At 39.7% G+C, this 22,682-nt stretch overlaps 1 protein-coding gene across 12 annotated transcripts in view; it reads right to left on the bottom strand.

The window, feature by feature from the left end:
• LOC129723881 (protein unc-79 homolog) overlaps positions 1 to 22,682 on the bottom strand; it is a 119,420-nt gene that overhangs the window by 23,587 nt on the left and 73,151 nt on the right. For 11 of the 12 annotated variants that reach the window (XM_055678354.1, XM_055678355.1, XM_055678358.1 and 8 more), the window contains 6 exons: positions 20,608 to 21,098; positions 20,212 to 20,550; positions 19,957 to 20,135; positions 19,740 to 19,894; positions 2,078 to 2,409; positions 1,627 to 2,007 (listed from right to left, as the gene is read on the bottom strand). In XM_055678354.1, coding sequence (XP_055534329.1) covers positions 1,627 to 2,007; positions 2,078 to 2,409; positions 19,740 to 19,894; positions 19,957 to 20,135; positions 20,212 to 20,550; positions 20,608 to 21,098 — 1,877 coding nt within the window. The remainder of the gene's footprint in view (positions 1 to 1,626; positions 2,008 to 2,077; positions 2,410 to 19,739; positions 19,895 to 19,956; positions 20,136 to 20,211; positions 20,551 to 20,607; positions 21,099 to 22,682) is intronic. The other variant, XM_055678365.1, reaches the window with a different exon arrangement.

Below are 22,682 nucleotides of genomic sequence, written 5' to 3'. Positions count from 1 at the left end.
ATTCGCCCCGATATTTTTTCGATACTGAAGGGAAATTATAAAATCGGAGAATTGCGGATACGACCAATTGCCTGTTGTCTTAAACAAACAGCGCGGAAATTTGACTCTTTTTGTAAAAGACACCAAAAGATTGCATATATCCGCACTTCTAAGATGGTTTTCCTGCCTCTTGCGAGAAAAATTGTTTCGCAATTCACAATACTGTTTATGCAGAGCAAAATCGGAATCAACGCGTCACTCACCTGACAAGCATTTTGTGGTGAACGGCTTAGTATTCCGATAATTATACAGCAGTCTTTTTATGCGAGGGTTTTGTCTCAAATTCTTATGAAAACTCGTAAAAAATGACTAAATTGAGTAGAAAAGATAACGTTCTAAAATGTTTTTGCTATGTTTGAATATAAAAGTGATCAATTCAAAGACCAAAATGCAACATTTTCACAAGAAATTGTGATTTGTTTGTGAAACAGATAACTCTAAAAATAAAACGAAAGCTTAACTAGAATTAGAGCAATGTCTTGTACCGTTTTGGAGCACTGCAGAATGTTTCTTGTTCCCTATTTAAAATATTCTTAACATTGTTGAACTGTATCTTCTTTCTTTAATAAGTCATCTCCTCAACACTGCAGGGACTCGTAATATTTTTTTTTTGTAGAAAGGCAGACAATAAAGAATAAAATGCCAGAACTTTTATGCTGCCCGATATTTCAAATCAGGCCGCCTTTCATAGACCTGTTTTATGTAGCAGGTAGAATATCGATACAGCTGATATCGATGCTCCGCGTTCGGTATCAACCTGGTAGCGATACGGCCATAAAAAAATTATCGATGTTTAAGTATCGATACTTTTGCAGATTTTGGCCAATGCTAGCCGGAGCATAACAACTGCACTAGAACACTCCGTTTACCTTGGCAACCACTTACAGTTTTGTCTGAGCTTGGCACAACTTCTTAAAGTGAGAACCTGCTCGTCGTTCATATCGTAATATACTGGACTTCTCCGCAACCTAACTTTCGTTCCCGGGAGGGATGCCGCAGGGGTCCGATACGATGGTGATGTCCGACGATTTAGAGGCTCCTTGTTATAGCAGCTGCTGAGCCACGTAGCAGGCTCAGCTGTTTCATCCGTACGCTCGTGATTTTGTGGCCGGCTTGCTAGCTAGGCACCAAGGGCCTCCCATGAAGTGTTTGGCGTCCCGTTTGCCAGTACATACCAAGCACTTGATGGTGGGCTGCTGTTTGTGTGTATGTTATGTTAACATGTGTGTATATGAGTTTGTATGTGTGTGGATGTATTTGCGTATCGTATCGCATTGGTGCAAATATATTATTACTCAACAACATATAATTCGTCTAAATTGTTCTTATGTATTGTATGTTCGTAAATGTTTGATAGGTAAAATAGGATAGGATAGGATATTCAGGCTGAAAATTTGTATCTGAGAATTTAAGTGTCCGAAATAATCTTTTTGAACAAATAAGAAAATTTGTATGAGAAAGGCCAGATTACACCGCCAGATAGATCAATTTGTGTTTTTGTCTATATATTTTTTTTGGTTCGTAATTGATTTTTTTTTTGAGTTATTACAAAGAAAAAAAAAAAGAATTATGCTTTTGATTACCTACCTTGATTTTGCTAAGAGTATGAAAATCCGCTAGAAACTCCATGATGTCGTTTAAATATGTTTGTCTCATACATTCTGCTATGTTGCAGCTGTATGAACGGGGCGTATCTGGTAAATCTTCAATTATTCCGGGGGGCATAGAACCGCCAGCATCTTGCAGCAAAATTCCGACCAAAAGTAGAAGATTGCAATCTGGGATATTTGTTTTGAATTTTAGTGCTTGCACTAGTTCAAACACCATTTGCCTACACAGCTGCAGTTTATCACGCTCTTTAGAAAATGCTCGGATATTGAGATAGCATAAGTCTACTAGAACTTTGTGAGTCAAGGTGAGATTTTGAATTCCGTAGCTCAAAATTTTAGAAAACGGTTCCAGAACATTCTGAAGTGAAATTATATTTTAAATTCTTCGTCATAAGATCAACATCGGAACAAGTAAACTATTAACGTACCTTCGAAAGCTGTGGCACCTTTAAAATAGATGTCATGATGTGCAATAAATTGTCCGCTTCGTCCAAACTTGGAAGAATGAATACAATTCGACGAAATAGGCTATCAATTCCTTGCACGGCCGTCGACCATACATTACCACCGATGCTGTCAATAGATACACATTGTAAGTATTCAGATAAATTACGTAAAATGACTGGTAGCGTATCCACTGGCAAAGTTTTCTTCGAGTTCAATGTTTCAACCAGTAATTGAACAGGACTTGTAGGATTAAGCTCAGAGAAGTCGGTTAAACTTGTAATAACACTTTTGAAAAATTTCTTGCGAACAGATTCTGAAAAATGAAAGCAGTATATTAAACATTTATTTCGAACAACTTTTTCAAATTAAATAGCTAAGAAGAACTGAAATAATTTATTATATTAACCCTCTTCCCGCGATGAGAGACCGATTTTTGCCTCGAAAAAATACCATCAAACCCTTATTACTTATAAACTACATATACCATTGGCACAAACTGTATATCATATGAAAGCTTAATCTGTTCTCTAACCGTATTTAACAGCTTCACCGTCCAAAACTTCAAGTATAACTGTTGAACTGTATTCACCCATCACCCGCGGGGATTATATCGATCTACTGTGAACCAGCAAGTATTTCGTTTGCCGAAGTACTTAATTTTTTTTTGCCGAAAACTTGTTTGCTGATTTTATCAGCTGTTGAGTTCTCGATAATTAAATTTAAGCGTGTATATCTTCTAACATTTCTATAAATGGATCTAGGATCATAAAACGGTGGATGTGGATATTGTAATTTATGAAATCTGCAGATGCGGATGCGGATGCCAATTTTCATGCGGATGTTCTGCATTTACGAATGCGGGTGCGAATATCCGTAAGATCCCCTGTCTTTTTTGCTTATTTATAGAGTTCTCCAGGCGCGTTTGTATTGATGCGATGTATTCGATTTTTCTTTGTTAGCCGTCATCTAAAAGAGAGAATAAAAAACTACCGAGTTTGATTCACACTCTCACAAATTTCCATATACAGTAGGGTGGGAAAAAGTGAATGATTTTCCAGAACCAAGTTTTTTTGGTTGGGACCTCAAACAACCCTAAACTTACCGGAAGTCGATTGGTTTTGTCTTCGCTTGGTGCATTGCATTTCAAATTTGTATGAAAATTTATATGGGAAAACCTACTTTTTTGCATTTACCTTTCTAGGGAGCTCAATAATAATGCACTGCATTATGTTAAAGTATAGTATTTTAGATGCCTAACAACTTTGCAGAGGACATTGAAGAGCTAGAATGTCCCTAAGAAGGGCTATAGCTGTTCAAAGTTGAGTATGTCGATTTAAATGCAGAAATCTTGTTTCCTACCAACATTACCAATGTACCGGCGTCAGCAGGATTCCCATCAGAAGTAACCTATCGTTACGAGTTTGTACACTCAGCTGGATCAAGCAAAACATTTAGGTCAATATTCTAGGCGTAGAAAGAATCTACCTACAACGTGTTTCAGAGGTTACTTTTGATGGAAATCTGACTGACGCCGGTGCACTGAGAGTGTTGGCAGAAAAAATGATTTGCAGCATAAATTTCGACATACTCAACTTTAAACAGCTCTAGTATTTTTTCGGGACACCCTAGCTCTTTAGTGTCTTCGGCCAAGTTGTCAGGCATCAAGAAACCTACCATTTGAAGTTATGAAACCTATGGTTTGAGCCATTTCGAGCTCTTTAGAATGGAAAATGCAAAAAAGTTGGTTTTTCCATACAAATCTCCATATAAATTTGAAATGCAATGCGCCAAGCGGAGACAAAACCAATCGACTTCCGATAAATTTAGGGTTGTTTGGAGCTCCAAATAGAACAAAAAAAATTGGTTCTGGCTTTCTGCTATCAAGTTTCGTTTTTTCCATATAACTTTTCCCCACCCTAATATACAGTGTAAAGCGAGCTGTGTTTTTTTTTTTCAAAGGTGGCGGGGAAATCTGCAAACAGACACCTGAGAAGAGAACTCAGGGTGTGGGGATGAGACTAGGGGAGAGATGCTGGGGTAGTTACACTCCCCCAGACACCTACCGATCCCTGTCCCGACCCACTAAAACCCCTCCAGTCTCCAGCCCTGGTCTTCCCGGAACGACGGTTAAGTATTACGTCGGGAAGTGGCTTTTGTGCGTGATGCACCCTCTTCACTCTTATAACCTCCTAGCTAACTACCTGGAGACTGGTAGTTAGCTACCACTGGCGTGTTGGTGATTGACCCGCCACACACGTTGTAGCTCCAGGACAATCTGGGAGGCGGCCGCACAGGCCGCGTTCCAGATGTCCGGGTCGTCACACATCCTCCGGACAAGATTGTCCGGAGTAGTGCCAGGCCCGCTCACAGCCATCATGTTGCTCCTCGCTCTTACGAAACGGGGGCATACGAAGAAGACATGCTCTGCAGTCTCCTCCTCTTCCACGCATTCGGGACACATGGGGGACCCCGCGTGCCCGAGCCTGTGCAGATATTGCCTGAAGCAACCATGGCCTGACAGGATCTGTGTCAGGTGGAAGTCACCTCGCCGTGTCGCCTCCCGACCCAGCCGGATATCTCCGGTATAAGTCGGTGCGTCCATCTGCCCTTTGTGGAATTAGACCATTCCCTCTGCCAACGGAGCATCGAAAATGACCTTCTGGTGCCTCGTATGCCCCTTGTGTCACGGTGGTCGGAAAACTCTCTGTCCTCCTTGATGGCGATGGCTGATAGGCATCATGCCGGACAAGACACAGATTGCATCGTATGACACCGTCCGATACGCACTCACAACTCTCAGGCACATGAGCCTGTAGGTACTTTCCAGTTTACCGCGGTAACTGTTAGTACCTAGCGCTCTGGACCATACCGGCCCACCATACCTAAGTATGGACGAAACCACGCTGGCAAGAAGTCTTCGCTTGCTGCCATAGACCGCTGAGCTATTGGACATCATACGAGATAGTGCTGCAATAGCCGATGAGGCCCTCTTACAGGCATAGTCGACGTGGATTCCGAACGTGAGCTTGTCGTCGACCATAACCCCCAAGAGCTTCAACGATCGCTTTGAGGTGATGGTACAGTCTCCGACTCTGACCACCGCCTGTTGCTCTGATTTACGGTTGTTCACAACCGTGACCTCCGTCTTATGGTGCGCAAGCTCCAGTTTCCTGGAGCGCATCCAGTCCTCGACCTTCCTTATGCAATGCGCAGCCGTCAACTCGACCTCTTCGATCGACTCGCCGTAAACCTCTAGCGTTATGTCGTCTGCAAAGCCGACGATCACAACCCCTACAGGAAACTTTAGTTTCAACACCCCGTCATACATGACGTCCCACAACACCGGACCCAGGATTGAACCTTGCGGAGCCCCGGCGGTGATTGGGACGCACTTCTGACCCTCCTCTGTGTTGTAAACCAGTACTTGATTCTGGAAGTAGTTTTCCAGAATCTTGTACAGCGACACCGGTACGTGGCTGCTCTTGAGCGCGAGCGCTATGGAGTCCCAACTGGCGCTATTGAACGCATTCTTCACGTCAAGCGTGACGATTGCGCAATAGCGTATTCCCCTTCTCTTGCGCTGGAGTGCTATCTCCGCCGTCTTGGTGACGGAGGCGATGGCATCCAGCGTGGACCTGCCCTTCCGGAAGCCGAACTGGTTGCTTGCCAGACCGTTTACACCCTCTGTGTACCTCACGAGTCTGTTGAGGATAATCCTCTCAAGTACCTTGCCCGTCGTGTCTAGCAGGCAGATAAGCCTGCCGATGGGTCACCTGGTGGTTTCCCAGCCTTCGGCAGTAGGACGTGTTACTGCCGCTTCCACCTATCCGGAAAGAGGCAGTCATCCAGGCACCTCTGCATGACTACTCGAAACAGCCCAAGGGCTGTTTTTATCGCCAGCCTGATTGCCAGGTAAGGGATGCCATCCGGTCCCGGTGCCTTGCTCACCTTTAGAGAGTTGGCGATCACGATGAGTTCCTCATTCGTAACCCTTGCCTCCTCCTGAACCTCGACACGGCTGTCGTCGCCCACGGATTGGATGCTCGGCAGGTTGACCGACCATCTCTGGTCTGTGTCTGAGATACTGGAACGTTGGACGTGGGACTTGACCGCCGGAGGCCAAGGACTTGGCTCGTGGCGCGGAAAGAGTCCCTCGATGATTCGCTCCAGCATCGCAGCGTGCCTTTGGTCTTGGCCATTACGATCCTGTAGGCGTCACCCCACGGGTTCGTATTGGCACTCGCGCATAGCCTATCGAAACAGGCCCTCTTGCTGGCCTTAATCGCACTCTTCAGCGTCGATCTGGCAGAACTGAATGCTGCGCGGCGCTCTGTCCTCTGTTCGTCTGTTCACGCACGCTGCATACTCCGTTTCGCACGGAGGCACGCACTGCGAAGGTCCGCTATCTCGTCAGTCCACCAGTAGACCGGTGGCTTCCCATTCCTAGGTTGGCGAGTCCTAGACATGGTGGCGTCGCACGCCCGAGATAGCATAGCAACTAGTTGGTCAGGCGTCGGGCGAAGCCGACTGCCCCCCTCGCGCTCTCGTCTAATTGCCTCTTCAAATACCTCGGCATCAAAATGCGATGTCTTCCACCCGCGGGCGAACGGAGTGTTGGCCCTACTCGTCGCTTGCCGCCTCTCGTTGTTGTCTACACTATAACAGACCGCCTGGTGGTCGCTATTAGTGTAGCCATCGTCTACCCTCCAGTTCTTGATCAGTCCTGGGCTGGAGAACGTCACGTCGATGATCGACTCCACGCCATTTCTGCTAAATGTACTTTTGTTCCCAAGCGAGCTGTGTCGTAGTGTTCGTGTGTTTTCGCTTGGAGAACTCTATAGGGAGCCTTTCGCAAATTTCGTGATGCATGTTGCGAATGTCAATTTCCATGAGGTTGCTCTGCATTTACGCGGGTATCCATAACATCCCTGATTTTGACCATCCAGCGATGTCGCCCCTGTATTTTTTTCCTCACAAGAATTTAAGAATGAAATTTTTGCCTTTCTCCTAGAAAGGTATAGCAATCACTTGCAAAACCAAAAGTATAAAAGTGCTCCAAAGGGCCGAGTGGCATATATCACTCGAGCATTTTCTGTATGTGGGTGTATGTGCAGATTTTTATTCTTACTCACTTTTCTCAGAGATGACTGGACCGATTTTCATGAAATCAATTGCAAATGAAAGGTCTTGATGTCCCATTAGACCCTATTCAATGTTATTGTGATCGGATTTTTGGTTCAGAGGTTATGTATCAAAATGTAAAAATCATGAAACATCATTATCTCGAAAACTACACAACCGATTTGAACAAAATTGGTTTCAAATGAACGGGCTACCTGAAATACCCATAACTTTTGAATTTCATAAAGATTGAACTTGTGGTTCGAAAGTTATGAAAAGAAATGTGTTCTGCAGACTGTTTAATCTCACTCATGTTTCTCAGAGATGGACGTTGCCTGTTATGTTTAAAAATGTGAAATCCAGCTATGAAAAGGAACATATTCCCTAATGGCAAAAATCTACTCTGAACTCGATACAAAAGACTGCGTGTAGAAAATTCAGCTTCAGTTTAGTTTGTTACACAATAGCGAGTGCAGTGCAGCTGTTAAAGATACGCGACATTGAGAAACGAGAGCTGCATACGAGTCAACATCCAGGCACTGCGGAACATGTTACCTTTATTTTGCATACGGCAGCAACAGTTACCATCGTACGCTGCAGGATATTTTGCTGGCACAGCTAGTGGAGGGCATGGCGGAGAGCAAACTTTATTATGTGCGGTCGAGCAAAATAGTCAATGCTACCGATGGTGCCATTATCAGCGTTCTGTAGCACGAATTTTTAACTGAAGATTATGGAATCGGTTCTTTTCAGAGCTATAGATGCTTGAAGATGTGAGTTATGAGAATTTTCGCAACTACTCCTAGTGTAAAGTTTTCATGTATTCATGCATCGTTAGTTTTACAATAACGACCATCAAATATAAACGGAAGTGTTGCCTATGAACAGTTTATCGCAGCATATAATATATACATTTAGTCCTACGTCACCATTCCATGCAATTTCTAGGGCTGTATACCTTGTAGTATTTTTGTCTATACCAGAGCCAGGGCTCTACATTTTCGAAACAAAACAATGAAACTGATATACTCGCGCTGTCATTTCGATTCGAACAGTTTCATTTTCCCTTGACTCCTTCGGCTACTATCAACAAAAATCGCGTCTCTCTCTCTCTCTATTTCCCTCTTTCTTATATCGGATCATTTCAAATGAAACTAATGACTATTTCAATCGACGGAGGGAGAGACTATTTTCTTTCCTTCAGCGTCTCAATTGAAACTAGCACCGCATCGCGTCGTTTGATGGTAGTTTTCTAATACCGCAGGCCGTAGTTAGAACGGCAATGGCATCCAATAAATACGTTACGCAAGTTCCGATCAATATTTCCTTCCTCTTTCCTATCTATATATATATATATATATATATATATATATATATATATATATATATATATATATATATATATATATATATATATATATATATATATATATATATATATATATATATATATATATATATATATATATATATATATATATATATATATATATATATATATATATATATATATATATATATATATATATATATATATATATATATATATATATATATATATATATAGGAGCGGACGGCTGAACTATGAAATGCGGTGTCTCGACAGCCCATCGTGAGACTAGGCATCGCAGCCCTAGTAAGGCAGCATGCTGAAATAAATATGCTACGAAAAATCCAGAGAATGATATGAATCGGAACAATCGGTATGGACCTAGGTAAACGAAAAAGGACAACGATTGGAAATTTGGCACTTGAAATGTTAGGACTCTGCTCGAACCGGCACGCGCGGGCATCTTGGCCAGAGAGCAACGGAAGGCAAGTATCACATCTACTACAGTGGCGGCGATAGAGCGGAACGGGGCGTCGGTTTCGTGCTACTAGGAAACCAAATGAAGCGTGTCATTAGGTGGAGGTCTATTAGTGACCGTCTACGCGTAATGAGGATCAAAAGCAGATTCATCAATCACAGCCTTGTCATTGTGATAAAACCGACGACGTAAACTGCCGTGATATGACATTGTGACGTAGATCCAAGTGATCAGTTTTTCAGTACGGCCCAAAAACGAAAAAATTTCTCGTCATTTTTGTATGGAAATGTGTGCCAACGTCACTTTGTTTTTTTTTTTTTGATTTTAAGCAACGTACGAATAAGTAACAACAAAAAGGAAGATACCAAAAGATAGGTTTTCGAATAATGAACAAGTTGGCATAAAAACTCATATTCGAGAAAATGGCACTTACGTCACTTTGTCATCTCACGGCAGTAAAGGAGGAGTTCTATTAGCTACTTGAGAAAACGTCTTAAGAGTGCCCACAGCATAAAGATCGTCATCGGAGATATGTAAAATCTTTCCTCGTCTGGGAAAGAATTTATCTGATAGTACGAGTACGGTATTCGAAGTCAATCAGACGGTTCGGGATGGTTTCAGACGTCACCTTCAATTCAAGTTCCCTTCTGATGGCTACACATGTGAGAAATGCATCTTTTGGTAACTACTTAACAGATTTTTTAACTCTATTCTATGAGCAGTCGATGGTTTCTGCTATTTTCTTCGAAAGTTTCACCTTCATTTTGTAGTTTTTGATCAGCCGTTTTTCATCAGAGCTGAATTGTTTACCACGACCCTTTATCGGTAAACAAAAAGCAAAATTATAACCCAACTTATAAAATATTAGTTTATCAGTACAGACTTATTGTTTCCATCCACAGAAAACCCTATATCAATATTTTTGTATTAACAGTCACGTTACGATGTATAGTTTACTTTACACCTATTATTTTTTCCACTTAAAATGTTGGTCAATGAAAGTATTTTTTCGCTCACGGACAAAATACCACGAATTTCGACAGATAGCATTTTTCTTTTCATTGGCCATAATGTAAGCAACCTCACAGAGATATTGCGCTTAAATATGCCTCAAAAATAGTAGGTTAAAATGCAGATGACTTTATAAGTAATGCTCACACCTATAATTTTTTCTTCCACTGTAGTTTGAAACCAAATAGACTTTGTATTTTATCATCTTTGCTTTAATTCTGAATTATCATCATTTAACCACTCATCGAGCTTGTGAGTAATTGCTTTCAATGCATTTCTCAAGACTGCATTTTTTTTCTGTAACTCTGGTCAGAGCCTGACAAAGTCATTTTCAATTGACAATTATCAGGTTGAAGCTTTGACCCGTCGCTTTCAATTAAAATACTTTTGTATCATTTTCGAGCACTTCGTGAGTCATATGACACACAGTCGAAAGCTCTTGCTGTGATTCTGACAACTGAAGGGCTTGGAATTGATACAAACGCTTTTCAATTGAAAGCGGAGATTATCACTATGACTCTCACATGACGAATCTCAATTGAAAATGGCAATGAGCGCTGACGGAGACAGAAGGCTTCCATAAAGTATATATATATATATATATATATATATATATATATATATATATATATATATATATATATATATATATATATATATATATATATATATATATATATATATATATATATATATATATATATATATATATATATATATATATATATATATATATATATATATATATATATATATATATATATATATATATATATATATATATATATATATATACTTTATGGAAGCCTTCTGTCTCCGTCAGCGCTCATTGCCATTTTCAATTGAGATTCGTCATGTGAGAGTCATAGTGATAATCTCCGCTTTCAATTGAAAAGCGTTTGTATCAATTCCAAGCCCTTCAGTTGTCAGAATCACAGCAAGAGCTTTCGACTGTGTGTCATATGACTCACGAAGTGCTCGAAAATGATACAAAAGTATTTTAATTGAAAGCGACGGGTCAAAGCTTCAACCTGATAATTGTCAATTGAAAATGACTTTGTCAGGCTCTGACCAGAGTTACAGAAAAAAAATGCAGTCTTGAGAAATGCATTGAAAGCAATTACTCACAAGCTCGATGAGTGGTTAAATGATGATAATTCAGAATTAAAGCAAAGATGATAAAATACAAAGTCTATTTGGTTTCAAACTACAGTGGAAGAAAAAATTATAGGTGTGAGCATTACTTATAAAGTCATCTGCATTTTAACCTACTATTTTTGAGGCATATTTAAGCGCAATATCTCTGTGAGGTTGCTTACATTATGGCCAATGAAAAGAAAAATGCTATCTGTCGAAATTCGTGGTATTTTGTCCGTGAGCGAAAAAATACTTTCATTGACCAACATTTTAAGTGGAAAAAATAATAGGTGTAAAGTAAACTATACATCGTAACGTGACTGTTAATACAAAAATATTGATATAGGGTTTTCTGTGGATGGAAACAATAAGTCTGTACTGATAAACTAATATTTTATAAGTTGGGTTATAATTTTGCTTTTTGTTTACCGATAAAGGGTCGTGGTAAACAATTCAGCTCTGATGAAAAACGGCTGATCAAAAACTACAAAATGAAGGTGAAACTTTCGAAGAAAATAGCAGAAACCATCGACTGCTCATAGAATAGAGTTAAAAAATCTGTTAAGTAGTTACCAAAAGATGCATTTCTCACATGTGTAGCCATCAGAAGGGAACTTGAATTGAAGGTGACGTCTGAAACCATCCCGAACCGTCTGATTGACTTCGAATACCGTACTCGTACTATCAGATAAATTCTTTCCCAGACGAGGAAAGATTTTACATATCTCCGATGACGATCTTTATGCTGTGGGCACTCTTAAGACGTTTTCTCAAGTAGCTAATAGAACTCCTCCTTTACTGCCGTGAGATGACAAAGTGACGTAAGTGCCATTTTCTCGAATATGAGTTTTTATGCCAACTTGTTCATTATTCGAAAACCTATCTTTTGGTATCTTCCTTTTTGTTGTTACTTATTCGTACGTTGCTTAAAATCAAAAAAAAAAAAAACAAAGTGACGTTGGCACACATTTCCATACAAAAATGACGAGAAATTTTTTCGTTTTTGGGCCGTACTGAAAAACTGATCACTTGGATCTACGTCACAATGTCATATCACGGCAGTTTACGTCGTCGGTTTTATCACAATGACAAGGCTGTGATTGATGAATCTGCTTTTGATCCTCATTACGCGTAGACGGTCACTAATAGACCTCCACCTAATGACACGCTTCATTTGGTTTCCTAGTAGCACGGAACCGACGCCCCGTTCCGCTCTATCGCCGCCACTGTAGTAGATGTGATACTTGCCTTCCGTTGCTCTCTGGCCAAGATGCCCGCGCGTGCCGGTTCGAGCAGAGTCCTAACATTTCAAGTGCCAAATTTCCAATCGTTGTCCTTTTTCGTTTACCTAGGTCCATACCGATTGTTCCGATTCATATCATTCTCTGGATTTTTCGTAGCATATTTATTTCAGCATGCTGCCTTACTAGGGCTGCGATGCCTAGTCTCACGATGGGCTGTCGAGACACCGCATTTCATAGTTCAGCCGTCCGCTCCGGATCAGACGCTGTTTGAGCCGCCCCTAACTTGGGAATTAGACGCTCAGGCAAGCTGCTCTCGAAGGATAACAGCTCCTCCTTCCCTGTCAGCATACGACCAAGTTCCCACCGGTTCAACGATCTTCCCTTTGTTGCTCGTATCCCAGTTGGTACACGTAGAGGTAGGGATCGGAGTTGCTGAGCTTTCTGCTTTGAAGCACACTACCGTGGTCTATTTTTAAGCTGACCAGACGTACTGTTTTTCGCTTATTTTAAACCGTCTCGTTTTTATGCCGTTTTGTACCGTTTTCGGATATTCCTTGAAAAATTCTTAAGCTTTATAGCTTTGCATTGAAATTTTCATAATTGGAAAATGAGTTTCCTAGCAGCCAGGATAACTGAGTACATTTTGTGCATTTCTGACAGTACCGCACCACTGGATCGTGAACTGACCAAAAAGTTGCGATTGAAAGTTGAGACCATGATAATTGTTAGTCAAAATCTCGATCATCCATGTGACACATTTCAGGAACTCATTGCAAAAAATCACATTTCTACGCTAAATTTTATCTTACGCTAAGTATCGTACAGAATCGGATAGGTTCATAAAAACAATGAATAATTAATGCGAATAAGTGCGCATGCCTTGGTTGGTAAACATTTTCCGACTACTTGAACTCACTCACTTTTCTAAGAGATGGCTGACCCGATTTCCAAAAAATTAGTGTCAATTAATAAGTCTAGCTACCTCATAACACCCTATTGAATTTTTCTGTAATCGGACTGTTACTTCGTCTGTAATGTACCGAAATGTGAAAATTACGAAACTTCATTATCTCAGAAACTACACAACCGATTTGATCAATATTATCATCAGATGAGCGGGCTAGTTAAGAGTTAACTGATGAATTATGATTAAACACGTGATTCCAAAGTGTGGCTGTCCTATACGTTCCCATTTCATTTGATTATAACCGAACTTAAGCAACCGTTATGTATTAAATTGTTAATAAAACAACGAAAGTCTATCATCTCAAAGATTACATGACTTATTTGAACATAACTAGTGTCATACGAACGAGTCATCTTTCAAACTTACAAATAACAAACTTCATAACAATTTGATTAGTGGCTCAAAAGTTATGGAAAGAAAAAAAATTCAAAGACTATTTGAAACTATACCTGCTTTGATCGATATATGTGGCCTCAACATAGTTTAAATGTGGTATCGTACTATTTGAACGTTCAAAATTCATTGATTCCTTGCGATGTGCTTAAAGTCTGCAAATGCACGACGAATCGGCCATAGTATATAGCAATTCAAAATGGTGCCTGAGGTCAATTGTTAGCTCATTGCATCATTCTGGTTCCAAAGATACTCATATTGGATGGTATTTGGTTATTTTAGGCTGTGTTTTTACCAACCGGAAGTCGCTATCTTGGATTTCAAAATGGTATTTAAGATAATTTCTGGCCTCTGAGCGTCATGCTGGTTGAGAAAAAAACAGGTGGGTTGTGTGCAGAGCCACGACCGCAAGGTTGAAGTAGAAAGATAACCCGGCTGCTTGCGTGTCAGTCATTTTTTCTAGTAAATAAACGTTGACTAATCAGATCAATTGAATTTTGCGCTTCAACAAGGATTGACCATTTGCAATAATATAGTAAGTTGCTTGTCATGGTTGGGGCTTGACAATTTTTAAATTTTGAGATGAAATTTTTTCGGATGTCGTGCTCATGACTGAAAGAAAAGGTAATTCAGTTCGTTTTGAGACACGGAGATGAAGTAAAATTAATAACTTTTACAAATTGAAAATGTGAATTAACTCATTAGAAAATATTGACTCTTCAATCAAGTTTTTATTTTATCCTGAAAAGGATAATTTGTTGTTCACTTTAGTATCGGATAAGATGCAGATCACATCTTTGCGTTATCACTGACAGTGCGAATAAAGTATTCCTTGTGATAAAATAAACAGTGAAAAGCTAATTTAACACTCGGTTGAAACAGGCTCTTATATAGGCCAAATAGCATTTTTTTTCCTCTGTGTGGACTCATCACTGCGACCAGAGACATTTTCATCTATTGTGATATTGCCCAGGTGTTTTCTGTACTCCGTACTTCATATTATTGGCGGTTTCATTATTGAAGTGAATGATACGCTTTTTTTTATATCCGTGCTTGTGTGTGAGAGTTTATTCTTTCATTTCAAGCTCTACTATACTGCCGTTCTACGCATATTTGTCCCATGTTCTAAATCATGCAAACGAGAAAAACGATGTTAAAGTTTTACAATACTTTTACGCATTGCGTCAATGTGAGAAATGCAATTATGGGTTTTCAACCAGTTTTACTCTGCAAAAGACTGTTTTCAATAAATCTAGTTGAAGGTTTTTAGATTCAACACTCTTTTTCATGAAAAATAACCACTGGGACAAGAATGCCGAGAAATTTGTCTTCCAATAGGTAATTTCTACGCATATGAGTCCCACCAAGTGGATTCGATGTTTCCCAATACAAAGTTCGTACTGGGGAAAGAAGGCTATTTAATCTTTCACGAAAATGATCACGCTAATCTTGTTGTCTTTATACACAAGTGATGGTAGTCGAGATGAAAGTTAGGTTATTTGAATAAGTATCAGATGACTTACCATTACAAAGGGGAATTATTTTTTTTAAATTGCCCATTCTTATCATACGATATTTGAACGTTGTTGGGTTTTCTCCATTTTGGCTACACACAAAAGACAGTTCTTACAACTTCCTATTAGTATGAATTTCATACGTTTATCTTCTTATATGCTCGAAAAGGAAAATCATTCAGGTTACGAACCTGCAAACAAAGTTTAGGTATCTTTAACAAAGATTTGAACGCACCGCATTTAAATAATCAAGCAATATGATTTTCGTTACCGAATTTCTGAAACCCGTGATGTAGTCAAATGTTGTTAGGAGAAGTCTTTATTGCTCTGTGGCACTTCCCAAGTTATAAATAGCAGAATTAGTGGTTAGTGGGATGAGTTAGAATAGAAAAAATCTAGTGGGACAAATATGTGTAGAAAATCATCGATGGGACAAACAGATTTGGTATGGTTTTTCAGGTTTTTCAAGATTTTCGGAATAAACAATGTTATTTTTAAAAGTTTTTTAAAAATATACATGAAAATAGACTCATTGGTGATAAAAAACGAAAATCGACCAAAAGTTACATGGGACAACTATGCGTAGAACGGCAGTATACCGCCGAGCCTCTTTTCTATCCTACCAATATCGCCAAATTACAATTCCCTGAACTGAGGCTATACCTAACGTTCCTCTCTGGCCAGGTTTATTTTAAGAGGGACTTATTATGTCAAGAGGAAGGAGTCTTATCGGAACCTCGTTCCTCGTGCCAATATCGCCAACTACAATTCCCTGTAGAGGGTAAATATTTCTGAAATCAGTTTTATTATAAGAAGGACTTATTTTGTCAAGAGGAAGGAGTCTTATCGAACCTCGTTCCTCCTACCAACACCGCGTCACAATCACAATTCCCTGAAGAGGCACTCAATGCTACACCTCTGGTCAGGTTTATTATAAGTAGAACTTATATTTTTGTCAAGAGGAAGGAGTCTTATCGAAATCTCGTTCCTCCAGCAAGACCGCGTCATAATTACAATTCCCTGAAGAGAACTATTATACGTTACTCAGAATAATTTTATTATCATAGGGTTGTTAGGATGAAAGTCAGCAAGGGTACTATAGAATTCAGCTTGAAGGAAGAGTATGTAGTAGAGAGCCTGAGAATGAACCCATGTTAAAGTCCTTTGACAACCAAATGGCCTGATTCTACTACGATTCGAACCCACGACCACTCGCAATTCAAAGCGGACTCTGTAACCTTGCGGCTACGAAGCTCTCTGGCCAAATAGCATTAAATTACAAGGTATATGATTCTGTCGACCGTGCTTGGGAAGCAATCATATAACGACCAATCAGTGGTCGAAGTTTTCGTTTTGACAAGGCTTGACTATTTTCAATAGTACAATAGTGTGAATAATGAAATTACAATTATATTCTTTTGGGAAGAATCTTATAAGATTTTCCAATCTATTACTGCAAGAACGAAGGAAATCCATCGAATACTAACCGATTTATTAGCATTTGAAATTGGACATATTTTTCACTTTTTCGGTTTTAGATTTTCATTTCACATCCCTATGTAGCCGAACTTCCTGAGAGAAGTATCCTACTTCAAAACACCCATATTGGGTGTTATTCGATCATTTTCGGCTGTTTTACAGGAACCGGAAGTCGCTACAACCTAGAATCTAAAATGGGGTCTGTGGTCGATTTCAGTTGCTGTGTATCATTCTAGATCCGGAGATACTCATGTTAGACGGAAATCGGCGAATAGGCTACAATTCATAATGGTTTCTGACGTCAATTTTTAGGTACTTGTAACATTCTGGCTCCGGAGATACTCATTTTGGGTGGTATTTGGTCGCTTTCTGTCATCTGGGCGTAATTCTGGTTCCGAAAACATTCATATTGAATGGAATTTGGTCATTTCCGGCTGTTTGCCAGACACCGGAAGTCACGATCTTAAAATTCAAGATTGTGTCTGTGATAAATTTTTAGCTTCTGTGCATCTTTCTAGTTCCGGAGATACTTATATCTAATGGGAATCGTCCATTTCAGGCTGTTTTCCAGAAACCGGACATTGCCATCTTACAATTCAAAATGTTGTCTGAAGTCGATTTGTGGCTCCAGTGAATCTTTACGATTCCGGATATATCCATATTGGGTGGTATTTGATCGTTTCCGCTGTTTTTCCGAAACCCTAAGTCGCCATTTCGGATTCCATAATGGCATTTGGAGACAATATCTGGATTTTGAACGTCATACTGGTCAAAGAAACACTCATATTGGGTGGTGTTTGGTCATTTTCGGCTGTTTTCCAGGAACCGGAAGTCGCCATCTTAGGATTCAAAATAGTATCTGTGGTCCATTTCAGCTCCTGTGTATCATTCTAGATCCAGATATTCTTATATTGGGTGAAAATCAGCCATTTTAGGCTATTTTCCAGAAACAGGAAGTTGCCATCTTACAATCCAAAATGTTACCTGAGGTCGATTATGGAACATATTTGTTACCACTAAAAACATTCACCTGCCAAGTATGGTTCCATTTCGTTGATTAGTTTGAGGGATGTGCAGAAATTTGTGCAGAAACATGTGCTTCCAGAAGAGGGAGGGGCGTCTAACCATTACGGACATATTTGTTACCTCCGGACATATTCAAATACCAAATTTGGTTGTATTTTCTTGATTGGTTCTTGAGCTGTGCGGAATTTGTGTTTCATTTGAATGGGACCCCTCCCTTATAGAAGAGAGAGGGGTGTCAAACCATTATGCACATATTTGTTATCTCTAAAAACATTCGCCTGCCAAATTTGGTTCCATTTAGTTGGTTAGCTCTCGAGATGAGGAGAAATTTGTGTTTCATTTGTATGGAACTCCTCCCTTCCAGAAAAGGGAGGGTTATCGAACTATTATGGACATATTTGTTACCCCCGGAAATGCACATGCTAAATTTGGTTCCATTTACTCGGTTAGTTCTCGAGATGTGTAGAAATTTGCGTTTCATTTGTATGGAACCCCTCCCTCCCACATAAACTATTATGGACATATTTAAACTATTATGGACATATTTGTTACCCCTTAAAACATCCACATGCCAAATTCGGTTTCAATTGCTTGGTTTGTTCTTGAGTTGTGCAGAAATTTATGTTTCATTTGTATGGGAGGCCTCCCTTCCAGAAGAGGGAGGGGTCTCAAACTAACATAGGAACCTTTATCGGCACCAAAAACGCTTACATACAAATTTTCACGTCGATCGGTTCGGTAGTTTTCGAGCCTATATGGATCAGACAGACCGGACTACATTTTTATATGTATAGATTACAACATCAATATTTTAGAACCTAAAGAGTGAATATACATTTACTGGATTGAAGCGTTCATGTAAATCTATTTTTACAAATAAAAGTTTGAATGAGAAAGGCTGGGTCTGACCGCTAGGTGGATTAATTTAGGTTTTTTTTTTATCTTTATTCTTTCTTATTTTTGTTCATTGTGAACATTATTATGAATTATTTTCCTAGATTTACTTTTGAATTGATAGAAAAAGACGGTAAAAAGACCTGGATTAAACTGTTCAAATAATTTTCCACGCGATTTGGTAAAGTTAGATAATTCACACGTAAAAAGTGTTTAGTTGGCATAAGTCTAAAGTGACCAGACATCCCTCGTTTCAACAAAATGTCCCGCTTACAAATACGTCCAAAGAAATGTCCTGCGTGTATCTTAAGTGTCCGCCTTTGAAATGTCCCGCGGTTTCTATAAAATTGATCTACACGGTGCCCCATATTTTTACTGGCAATACGTGAAATGTTCTATACAGATAACACTGTTTTGTTTTGTGAAAACATACAGATTTGATTTTGAATAAGCATCATTAAAAAAGGAGAGCAATTCTCGCTGAAACCAGGCCATTGGTTACACGTGGTCTTTCGAAAAGGATCTTTGTGTTTCATGTGTCTGAATGATTGAAAGTAATGAAAATTGAGAAAACCACTTTGCTTAGTTGTATTTGATAAACGCCTCGAACACCAAGGAGTCGACCAGTTTTCAAAAATGTTGTATTTTGAGCTCTTTTTATTCTTTTTACTGATCTACATCTCTGAAATTCCGGGAGTCCATTAATTTGAACTGTACAGTGTTTTTTTTTATCATTTTTTTACTACTTACAATCATTAAAACACATAAATATCATTTTTGAAAGTCCTCGTGTCACCGGTGGCCTGCTTTTAGTGAGAATATCTCACGAGTTTGTTTTAAAGTTTCACTTCTGCACAAAGCACACAATATTTTTGATACATCAAAAACGACTTTAAAAACTATTCACGTGTAATTGTTGGCCTTTTCAAAGATAGCTGCCAATCTATCCCCCGCTGCAGATCAACTCATAATTAAATTGGTGTCCCGCGCTAGACCACCAACCAACCAACTTTACATAAGTCCCAAAAACGTTTGCACAATATATTTACCATTTGCTTGAGACAAAAATATTTGATAAAATACTCCATTTGGTGCTAATTGATGTAAAACGCAGCGTATAAGTTGATGGGCTACCGATTGGGATCCTCCTGGTAAATGAGTTGTGCTTTCACACTGCCATGGAAAAGTTGAATGAAGAGCAACTCTAAAACATTAGATAGTAAGAATGTTTCATTTGACAAACTCATTACAAGCAACTTTGATTACCTCGAAACCGTAGTAAGAACTTCAGGAAGAAAAGGTGCAGCTAAAGCAGGTTCTCTGTGGATAAATGTTCCCAATATAATTAACATTATACCCATTTCTTCATCTGTATATTCTTCCTTTATAGCCCCACATTCGGCACATCGCTCACAAACGCATTCGTCGCCAATTCTAGATGCACTCTGTAAAAAAATTGATAGCAATTTTTTCATAATAAATACTCAATAAAATTAGTTATCTGAATATGAACTGTCATACCGGTTTTTCCGAGCTAACATTACTCTCTTGTTGTTGTTCTTCGTCATCCGAATATTCCTTGCTCGATGTAGCCCACGACCCAGCATATCGCATTCTGCCATCAGATGAGCTAAATGAACCTATTGCAAATGGTCCAGTCTTTCTACTACGTTGTCTTGGTTGCCGAATACCAGTGGCTTCCCGTATGGTTTTATTGGATTTCGCAAATGCATTTCGCGCAGCAGTGCTTTGAATATCTTCGATTTGAGGTGGTGACTCTAACGCTACCTGCTTGATTAGTTTCCGAGGTGATGCAGCCCTGCTACTGGAAGTAATATCTTCTCTGTTACTGCCAATACTCTGTTTTAATTAAATATAGTTATTAACATGTGATATTGTTTTTGTAACACGACTTACGTCAGATTTATCAAAACTATCCTGTTTTAAATGGCGAATATCGGGAATCGTCAAAGCTTCTCGAACTCTATCAGCTAAGGCCGATATGCTCTCTTTACCAGGTTGTCCGATTGGTAACAGACGCTCTGGTGTTGGTATTTCCAGCTGTGCAATACTCTTGGGGCTTAACAATTCTTCTCCTGCATCCAACGTTAAAGGGGGTATCATCAGATCCATCTTCGAAAGCGGTGTTTCGGGCGATGCATAGTTGTTTGTTCTTCCGAAATGTTGGATTTGGCTTCTGTGGGTCATTTTAAGTCCTTCCTCTACGTTTTGTTGTGTACCATTATTGGAAGTTGGTGTACTGGCTGGGGTTAGACTAGGTTCAATTATGCGTTTTTGTCTGCCTAGCGTCTTTTGAGCAGGAGAAACAGATCTTTGTTCTGACCAATAAGAGTAAGGTTCTTGACTAGTAGTTAACGGTTTAGGCTTGTTCTGTCTTCCTGATTCAGCTGAAGGAGATAAAACCAAATAATTGAAAATTATATACATTGTCTCTCTTAAGGTTAATCAACTGAATTTCTCTTTCCACGAAGAAAGACATTGACTAACTAAGGGAGCGCCATTAGCTTTCGACCAATTCATTCGACATTTTGAGCAATAATAGAATCAATTAACTACTGGCCAAACCTGTTCAAAAAATGTGGTCGCTATTGCCGTACTTTATTTTTTTTTTTTTTGATAATGTAAAAACGGTTTTCGGTCAGACCGTATTTGTGTTCTACCCATAGTTTTTTTTTCTTCATCTATAGTTTATTTGACACGGCACAAATACAATTCAATGTTTAACGGCGCCAATTATATCTGGTAGCTTACTTTCTAAAGTATCTTAATAACTAAAAGCAAATTTTTTATCCTCGCTGCCGACTACGAGCTGAAACTAAATCTAACTTAAAGCTAGAATATTTTGCATTAAAAGCACAGGTTTGCTGTTTGATGGTTTTCATTGCCATAGGTAAGCAGCATAATAAATTTGCTCCGCTGCTGGGCCAAGATATTACGGACTGGCATATTGGGTTGTTTCCATCGGGCCTTGAGAGTATCGTGCGGGTCTGATTGCTGTTTCCGGATCCGGGGTCTTAACGTGTTCTTGTCGTTTGGTTGGATGTAGGCGGAAGGGGATAGGACTAAACTGGGGCGTGGATGGATTCCAGGAAAACGTATATAAGGGACATGTAGGATAGGTCACGGCTCGCCAAGACATCACGAACAGGAACAGCCGGCTGCCTCACTTCGGCCTGCAGGGAAGCTATTAATCTAGACCTGGCGTCACGGTGTACAGGGCATGACCAAACAACGTGCTCTATGTCGTGATAACCTTTACCACAGGCACAGATACCACTCTCCCCGAGCCCAACACGACGGAGATGCGCGTCAAATCTATAGTGATTGGACATAAGCCGGGACATCACGCAAATGAAATCCCGACTTCCAACCCCTTGAACCACGGGTTCGTCGATACCTTGGGGATTATGGAATGTAACCACCTTCCCAGTTCCCCCTTGGTCCAAGAATTTTGCCAACTGATGATCGTATTCTAACGTACAAATGCAAAAAATTCATTAAAGGCAATTGGTTTTTCATAAATATCACCGTTTGTTGCGCGCACCTTAGCCAAAGAGTCCGCTTTCTCATTACCCGGTATCGAGCAGTGAGAAGGGACCCACGCTAAGGTAATCTGAGTAGATTTTTCGGATAAAGCACTCAGATGTTCCCGTATTTTCCCCAGGAAATACGGAGAGTGCTTAACATCTTTCATCGATCGGAGAGCCTCAATGGAACTGAGACTGTCCGTAAAGATGAAATAATGGTCCGTGGGCATTTTTTCGATAATCCCTAGGGTGTACTGAATTGCAGCTAATTCTGCGACGTAAACAGAAGCAGGATTATCGAGCTTATGGGAGACGGTTAAATTGTTATTGAAAATACCGAAGCCAGTGGACCCATCAAGAAGTGATCCGTCAGTGTAGTACATATTGTCGCAGTTGATGTTTCGATATTTATTGGAAAAAATTTTAGGGATCTGCTGCACGCGT

Source organism: Wyeomyia smithii, chromosome 2 (assembly GCF_029784165.1).
Source record: "Wyeomyia smithii strain HCP4-BCI-WySm-NY-G18 chromosome 2, ASM2978416v1, whole genome shotgun sequence".
Taxonomy (NCBI): domain Eukaryota; kingdom Metazoa; phylum Arthropoda; class Insecta; order Diptera; family Culicidae; genus Wyeomyia; species Wyeomyia smithii.
Note: the sequence above shows the minus strand (reverse complement) of the source record. Positions and strands in the feature narration are given on the sequence as shown.